This window comes from Chionomys nivalis, chromosome 17, assembly GCF_950005125.1.
Source record: "Chionomys nivalis chromosome 17, mChiNiv1.1, whole genome shotgun sequence".
NCBI lineage: Eukaryota > Metazoa > Chordata > Mammalia > Rodentia > Cricetidae > Chionomys > Chionomys nivalis.
The window spans coordinates 55,223,261-55,232,359 of record NC_080102.1 but is presented as its reverse complement, the minus strand read 5'-3'; the positions used below and the strand labels follow the sequence as shown (position 1 = coordinate 55,232,359).

General features: G+C 47.0%; 1 protein-coding gene across 1 annotated transcript; it reads left to right on the top strand.

Annotated features, from left to right (window-relative positions):
- The first annotated feature begins 1,462 nt into the window (after positions 1–1,462).
- LOC130888410 (testis-specific H1 histone-like) lies at positions 1,463–2,467 on the top strand. Its single transcript, XM_057791311.1, has one exon. The coding sequence runs from the start codon at positions 1,463–1,465 to the stop codon at positions 2,465–2,467; it is 1,005 nt and encodes a 334-aa protein (XP_057647294.1).
- Positions 2,468–9,099: the final 6,632 nt, after the last annotated feature.

The window sequence follows — 9,099 nt, the reverse complement described above, 5'->3', positions numbered from 1 at the left end:
CTTCCCCTCTTGATCCCTGTAGTATTTTGAATGTAATTGACCCTTATAAGCTCATAGGGAATGGCATTGCTGGGAGATGTGGCTTTGTTGGAGTAGGTATGGCCTTTTTGGAGGAAGTGTGTCACTTTGAGGTCTCATATATGCTCAAGCTATTCTCAGTAACTCAGACTACTTCCTGTTGCCTGCAGGATCAAGATGTAGCTCCTTCTTCACTCTCAGCTCGTTCTCTAGCACCATGTTGGCCTACACACCTCCATGGCCTGCCATGATGATAATGGACCAAACCTCTTAAACCATAAGCCACCCAATTAAATGATTTCCTTGATAAGAGTTTCCATGGTCATGGTGTCTCTTCACAGCCCTAGAAACCCCAAGACAATCAATAATTGTGAAAATGCCTTACAGCTGGATCATATCAAGGCATTTCTCCAACTGAGGTTCCTTTCTCTGGGATGCCTCTAGCTTGTATCAAGATGACATGAAACCAGCCAGGAAAGTAACACACATAAGCAGAAAATCTTAGGACATATTTCATCATAGTGAAGCTTTCGGCTTGGTTTCAGTTGGCGTTTTAGCTTGAGGTGTTGGACCACCTTCTATGTTAAAGTAGCATTCTGGGTTTATGGACCTATGTCTCCTAACCAAAATCCAGGTTTTTTCTTTTCTAAAACTTATTACATGCACTGTACTTTTACATACCAAATTAAAAACCAAGCAAAAAAAGCGTGTAGGATTACAGAAATAATTGTGCTTGTGGTAATTAAGAAGGATCAGTTGGCCTGGAGAGCTTCAGTTTTGGAGAAAGAATTTTAGCAAGAACTTGAAAGTTTGTCTAGGCAGGGAAAAAAGCAGAGTGGATAGGCAATCCAAGAAGTATTTTCTGGGGATTCGAAACCTGGTTAAGTCTGGCCATCCTGTCTATGGGAAGGAGGCCTCTCACCTTCCCATGTGAGAACCTGAACAGCAGGGAGACCACAGAAGAGCTTCTTTCTCTCCTGCCCTTGGGCTCCTTCCACTGCACAGCCAGGTTGCTTTGAGACATAAGAGCAGAGGTGGCAGTGGGGGGTGGGGGGGTGGCCCTGGGCTTTTGTTTCTTGGATCCCCTTTTCCTTTTTACACACATCATATTGGTTTCTTGGTGTGGGTTGGGGGCAGCTCCTCTTTTCTTGGGTGGGTGTTAGCACAGTCCCGGAAAGATAAGAACTCCTGCAGGAACTGACCCATATCAAATCCCTGGAGGAAAGAGACAAGCAGCTCTGAAGAACTGGGGGTGCGGAGGGGTGATGGGAGTCACAGATGTCAAAGGAGGTCAGTCTGCAGGCAAGCTGTGTCTGCCCTCCCACCAAGGCACTAGCATGGGGGCCCGGGCCCCCCTTTGTGACGTGGGTGCCCCAAAGCTCCACACTTTGTAAGTCTTGATGCCAGATCAAAGTAGGTGGCCCCGTGTAGGGAAGCAGGGCTCATGGCTAAGGGGGCCCGGCCCAGAGGAAAATCCCAAGGCTCAGAAATTACGATCCAGATCAAAGAGCCTGCAGGGAGAACACTGGGGACACCGTCCAGGAAGGGCACGCGCTCAGTGCTCAGGGTGTCCCAGCTACTGCTCAGGGCCATCGCTGACCAACCGCGGCTGACTCTGGAAGAGCTCAAGAAGGAGCTGGGAAATGCTGGCTATGAAGTGCGCCGGAAGATCAAAGGAGACAACCGGGACTCTACCAGGTCTGAGAGGGGTACGCTTCTGCGGGTCAGTGGCAGCGATACCACAGGCTACTTCAGGGTCTGGAAGGTTCCTAAATCGAGGAAAAAGGTGGGACAGTCCTGGCTGGTGCTGGGCCGCCGCTCTTCAAGGAAGACCCTGCTCCAATCCCGATCCCGATCAACATCACCAAGACTACGCAGACCCCGCTCGCGTCGCAAGGCAGCCAAGAAGGCCAGAGAATTCTGGAATCACAAGTCTAGGATTTTGAAGTCAAAGTCCAGGATAACCAGATCAATGGTTAGGACAAGAGTCAGGTCAAGGGCCAGGTCAAGGGCCAGGTCAAGGGCGAGGTCGAAGGGAAGGTCAAGAGCAAGGTCTAGAGCCAAGGCCCAGGTGTGTGCCAGGGCCCAGGAACAGGCTTGTGCCAGGGGCAAGGAACAGGCTCGTGCCAGGGCCAAGATACAGAAGTGTGTCCAGGGCCGAGAGCAGGAGTGCACCAACACCAGAGAAGAGGCACATATGGGAGCCAGGATGCAAACCAGGGCCAAGGCAATGGACAACATCAGAACAGGACCTTCAAGAGAAGACGGCAGGTCTCGATCTAAAAATGAGAGCAGGCCAAACTCGAAATCCAGGGACGAGAAGAGGCAGGAACCTGAGAGGGTGGTAAAACGAACCATGCAGAAACCAGCTGTGGCTATAGTTAACAGTGTTTCCAGCCTACAAGGAAAAGCACGCACCAAGGCTGCTGCAAAAAGCGACAGTCCTTAATCCTTAATGCTGAAGGTGTTTCTGGGCGCTGTTTCCTTTCCAGACAGGCTCCAAGGAGAGTAACTCTATTTCATTGAAGCTGTTTACAAGACCTTCCTGTGTCTGTGTTTCCTCTTGCTCGCCACTAGAAGGGAAAAGAGTGGGTGTTGAGGTGAGATCTATAGCAGGGGCTTGGAAGGGGAGGGGAGCGGGAATTGAGACTCTGCTATTCCCACGGGACCTTTCATAAAGAAAGGAAATAGGAAGAGGGAAATCACCAGGGCTACACAAGAATGCCCGCGAGGAACACCATCAAATCCTCAATGAGTCTTTGAGAGAAGGGCAAGAGAAGAATAACCTCTGAATGCCCTACTAATTCAGACATGGTCTTAAAATTAATTTTAGTGTAAAACTTGATTATAGTGAATTTGTAGCTTTTATCCTGAATTACAGTATTTTATATGCAGTATATAAAATCTTGGATGTGAATGCAAGGCTAAATGAGGTCGTGGGTTAAAGCATTCAGCATGGGGTGTGGCACAGTGTAGGCGTCCGGGACAAGTGTTAAATGTGTGTAAGTGGTTCCCAATGGGGCGCTGGTGTCCGCAGAGCAGGACCAGATGGGGACTTAGAACACTCAGGGTTCCAGTTAGAGCTCGGCTCTTCTGACCTTAGCCGTGTCTTTCGCCTAAGCACCTGTGGTCTTGAACTGTTTCTTTGTAAAATGTTGGGATTGTCACACAATGTCAGGAAAAAAAGGACTAAACCTCATAGTGAGAACTGGATGTGGGGAAATTCAGCAGAGGGATTTGAGAGCTGGGAAAGTGTGAATCTCAGAGGGGAACTGCTAATATTGACAACACGCTTATGAGAAGTGCAGGCAAGAAGGCGGCCAGAAAAGGAGCACTTGCTCGTGCACTTGTCTAGAACAAGTCTACTTTGGGCGCATGAGCCTAGAGTGAGCACAGTATGGTTTAGCTCCGCATGCGAGGGTGACGGGTAGCAGGAGCCATTCTCTTGCCACAGCTGCATCTCTAACTTCCTGGATAGGGAAGGCGTTAGGACACAGACCGTCTGCCTCCAAGTGAAGCCAAATAAGTGAGAAAATGGATGCTGCTGGGGGTATTTTTTATTCTTGAAAAAAAGGTCATGATGGACATGGGCACTTTTCCCAGCTGTACAGCTGGCCATGTTTTCCCCAGGAGAAACTTCATCTTCCACAGGGGAAATTTCAATCAGTATGCGTTCACGTTATGTATAGGAAAGCATGCTCCTGTGAACTTCCTTTCGTGCACAGGAATGAGCATGTTATTTTCACCAAAGCCAATCAGAAAAGCCCTGGCCGTGTGTCTCCCGTGGATGTGATCTGAAGTGTGAACCCCCACATCTGCAGTTCTGAGCACTTGAATGTGAGTGGCCGAGTGAAGCAACGGGAGTGATAATAGGGTCGGTCTGGAGACAGGAACATTGTCTACTGGACACACAACAAAACCAAATGCCCTTATGGCTGGAGGTTACGGCATACCTTGCTACTCCTGGGTTTAACCCCAAATACAATGGCCTAGAATTATTTCTACCTAAAACAAGCTGTTAATGACTCTGGTCACTCATCTATTTTTCCTAGAAAACACTACACTTCTATTATTACTGTTTAAGCAAAATTCCATTCAGTACAACTTAATCAACCTTATATTACCTTGATTAGAATCAGTAGCAAATAGGCGATCCAAACCCTGAGCCTGTCTGGACGAAGATGATTATTCCATTTATTTTCATTGATAAACTCTGGAGTAACTGTTTTGGGGAAATACAGGAACTCATGAACTCATTTCAGGTTGCCCAGCTCATTGGGCTATCTGAGTGCTCTCCCAAAGGACTTCCTCCAAATAGCTAATTGTATTCCTCACATCCAGTCATTAATGCAAGACTCTGGGTCCTATACTGAGAACACTAAAATGAATAAGTCAAAATCCACACCTTTTAATGTACAGTGCATGGGAAGTTTTGGTTCTTTTAATCAGAGCAAGGAAGTGAATGTCCCTAACCTCAGTTCTTGGCTTTCCTCTTACCTCATCTGTCTAATACAATGATAATCAGATTATTATTGGGAGTAACATTGTAGTGAACATTTATGTGAAACTATTCCTGGGGAGACATGAACAAATATCTGTTTACCCCAGATAAGGAACATGACAGATCAAAGTGAGGCTACAACCTCAGTCCAAATTGGTGAAACAATGAGTTTTATTGGGGCTACAATAATATGGGTGAGAGGTTACTGACAGGAGCAGAAATGACTCAAAGACAGCTGTATCATTCCCAGCCCAGCCTAAGATCACTCACGGCCCTGCATAAGACCACTCATGGCCCTGTGTGAGACCACCGCTTGCTCTCTGACTTCACTCTCTGGTGGCTTTGTTAACTCTTGTGGCAGTCCCGTTTCCTTTCCCTGTAGACCCTTCCAGATCCTTACTCTCCTGGTCCAAGCCCATTCCTTTCCGCCAGCACCCAATATCTAGAAACACATTCTACCTGGAAGCCCCAGGAACCACACATGGCAGGGACTCAGAAGTACTCCCTACCAGACAACCCATAGTCACCACAGTTTCCTCAGATCCAGAGCGGGTGACAGAACCAAGGAACAGAGCCCTCAACCCAACAAAGGCCAGGTATCAACACCTACAATCACGGATATCCACAAATCTACAAATCCAGATGCCACTGAGAAAGCACACCCACACCACCCTAAACTATAAGCCTCCGCCAGAGCCCAGCAACCCTCCTACAGTAGGCCCTGAGACAAGACAGTTGAAGCCAAGCCAAGCCTTCAAATAGCTATCATGAATATGCTTAAGAACCACAAAGAGGAGATCAATCAACCCCTTAATAAAGGCTGTGAAAGCATAAACAGTTGAAGGAAGTGAATGAAACAGTTCAGTGTCTGAAATTAGAAACAGAATCACTAAAGAAAACCAAATTGAGGTAAAACTGCATATTAAAATTAAAGTTTTAGGAGGTGAAACAAAATATGTCTCACCAACAGAGTGTGAGACTTATGTCTTAGAGTTTTTGTTGCTGTGAAGAGACATCATGACCATGGCAACTCTTATAAAGAAGAAAATTATTGGGGTGTCTTCATCATGATGGGACATGGCAACATGCATGCAGACATGGTGCTGGAGGAGCTGAGAGTTTTACTTCTTAATATATGGATAACAAGAAGTGGTCTGAGATATTGGGTATGTCTTGACCATATATGAGACCTCAAAGCCCACCCGCACAGTAACACACTTCCTTCAAAAAGGCCATACCTACTTCTACAAAGCCACACTTCCAATTAGTCCCACTTCCTATGAGCTTATGAGGGCAATTGCATTCAAACTACTACAACATACAAGTAGGCCTTGTTCTTACTTCAGATGATTTACTTCAGAACAAAATTGTGAGCTACGTACCTGGCCACTTGGGCTTTAGAGTTAATTCCAGATGTAGTCAAGATGACAACTAAGAAGAGCCATCACAGCGTGGATCTTGTCTTCACAGCATGGCTCATGTCTTTTCCCTTGAAGCTGTCAATAGCCTCTTCACTGCTGTGTGTATTTGGTGTTTTCACTAAGCTTTCTTCTCTGGTCTGGTCTATTAGGTGTTCTGTGTACCTTTGGCATCTACACCACTGTGTCTTTCTATAATCTACTTCCTTATATTGTCTCTGTGTTGGTGAAGGTTTCATGTCCCAGAACCCAGTTCCACATCATTTCAATGTTAAGGGTCTCAAATTAGCAAATTCCTCCTCCTCTCACCTTTGGGGAACTCCAACATGGCAAGCTACCTGCTTGAGCTGACTCTCAATAAAGCCAAAAGCCAGGATCCCAGAAACATGAAAACTGGAAGTCTGCGGACTTAATATAGGGACAACATACCAAGATCAAAAGAAAAGAACTTAAAACCTGAGGTGGTGTGAGCATGAAAGTTTGGATGGAGTAGACAGCATGCCAGAATTTCAAGTATCTGGAGAAGCTAGTTGCAGAAACAGGCGCCCCAAGTGATTCCATGATCACAATGGCTGTCCTTTCTTTTTTTCTCAATTCCTTAATATCTGTCTGGGTTTTTCACCATGTAGTGGAAAAGACCAGATTTCTTAAAAGTGATTGAGGGGAAGTGAGAGCAATCACAAGGAGACAATCAGGCTGAGAAATCCTCAGAGACATCTGAAGCACCGCCCTTAAGCAGGGGTCCCCTAGGCTTCTTTCTATTGCATGGAGTCCCTACAGCCCTATGCTACACTCACGAGGTAAAGAGGTTCTGCCTGCAGGCCCAGGGGCTTGTTCTCAATAGATCAGTGGGTCAGTCATCAGCCTCTATGGCCCTTGTCCTGTCCAGTTCAAAGCAACCCCAGATCCAGCTTTCTCTGTGTCTTAACCCCACCTGTACACCTTCAAGCTTCTTTTAGCTTCCCCTAAATACCTAGCTTCTGTGAACTTGCCTTGAGGTCAGTTGGAGGAGGTCATCACCACCTGGGGCTCCATACTCCAGGCCCTTGCAGAGTGGCCCTGAGACTGGGTGGAGAATTGGGGAGGGGAGTGTCCAAGGTCTGTCTTCATTCAAGGTCCCCACCCTCTCCATGCAGCACTGCAGCGCCCTCTAGAGCTGGTCACTGACCCAGTAAAACTGGGAGCTGGGCAAGGTGAGGGGGCTTGTTTCTGAGGCTGAATTTGGAGGGGCAACTGGGGGCTGGTCCAGATTGAGGCTCAACCTGCCTTTCACCCCACCAACTCACCCATTAGCAATACTCTGTCATGGCCTTAAAAAAATCTGGAGAGATGAACAGGGAATAGAAATTTAGAATACAGCTATTTAGATCATCTTTGTAGGGCTTCCTGCCTACCCCAGTAGAGCCAAGAATTTAGGGGAAGGAATGGAAAGAAAGGGTTAACCTCAGCATGATAGAGTTAAAGATGTATCTCGGGCGGTGGTGGCACACACCTTTAATCCCAGCACTTGGGAGGCAGAGGCAGGCAGATCTCTGTGAGTTCGAGGCCAGCCTGGTCTACAAGAGCTCGTTCCAGGACAGGCTCCAAAACCACAGAGAAACCCTGTCTCGAAAAACCAAAAAACCAAAAAACCAAAAAAAAAAAAAAAAAAAAAAAGATGAAACTCAAACTCGGCAGTGGGCAGAGGAACAGATAAGATCACAATGGAGTGGAATTAGCCAGAAGCTTGAGAGAGAAACTAGGTTCTCAGAGTCAGAAATATGGCAGAATAAGATACCTTTGGAAAGGGGTGAGATTGCGTAGGCTAAACAAAACCCAGATAGAAGTAGGAAGGAACAGGAAGTGTGTCGCTTATGAGAAAGCAGAAGTGGTGGCAAGAAAGAGGGGCAGCGCCTGAGGTGTGGACTCAAGCGGTTGTTTTGTTTGGAGTGTAAAATAATGAGATATTGAAATCTCCAGTCCCAGTCGATTACAGGAACTTGATGTTTCAGATATTGGTGGCCAACGCTAGTTCTTCGGGGACAAGGAAAGAAAGTATGGGACAGGACCCATGATGGGTCTCCTGAGTGCGATGTTCCACTTAGAGGGTGAAGCAGCATCTCTGCTTGGATGAAATCTGAGTCTCCAGCCAGTGGTCCTCAATTCTGGAGGGCATGCTTTAAAAAACATCATTGGGGTCAAAGACCACACTTTAGAAGCACAGTGTGGTAGAGCACACAAGGAAAGATGGGATTTTGTCAGCTCAGTTTCACCCAGCCCTGTTCAGTGTGATTGGCTGAAGAGGGACAGAAGGAACCTCTAGGTCTGGGGCACGGCTCACACTGCCCTTGGTGGAGACAGGAAACAGTGGTTTCCTTGTAGGAGTGTTGGGAAGGGAGAAGCTTTGTCCCAAACTATGGCCCCCATACCTCCCCTGAAAGCTTAGCATCTCTCTAAAACACAAAGCGCCTTGAGAAAGCAATACCCTCTGGGCTATCGTGTGCTGTGTGAGGGTTCTCTAGGAGATGGAAAGGGGCGGATAACCAGAATAGTGAAGACATACCGCAAACGGGGATGCACAATGGGCTCCTCCCAATAGACCACCCTATTTACAATTTCTCAGAGAGAACACTGGTACATTTTATTTAAAGGGGCCAGTGCAGGGCTCCGGAAAGGTGACGACATTTAAGAGCACTTGTTGCTCTTGCAGAGCACAGGGATTCCATTCCCAGCACCCACACGGTGGATCACAATCGTCCATAATGACAGTTCTGGGAGATCCATTGTCCATGTCTGACCTCCGAGGGCATCAGACACACGTAGAGCATATACGTCCATTCGGGTAAAACACTCATACACACAAAACATTAAAAAGTTAAAGGGATAGTGTGGTCATGAGGTACAGAGTTGAGAAGGTGAAAGGTTGAAGCTGTGGAAAGTTTCCTGTGTGTGTGGGGAAACAGACCTATTCATTCATTTAATGGCTGTTGCTTGTTTTATTATTTGTCCAAAGCCGGTGGTATTGGACCGAGGTAGACCAGATGAGGGAATGAGCCAAAGGGCTGTTCCTTTTGCACAAAGGCACAAAGCCCTTGGACCCTGTCAGCGGGGTGCTCTACGTGCACCTGCACTTTGGGGGCTCCACTTCCTATCCCTGTGATGATTACGAGAGAGAAAAGGCTG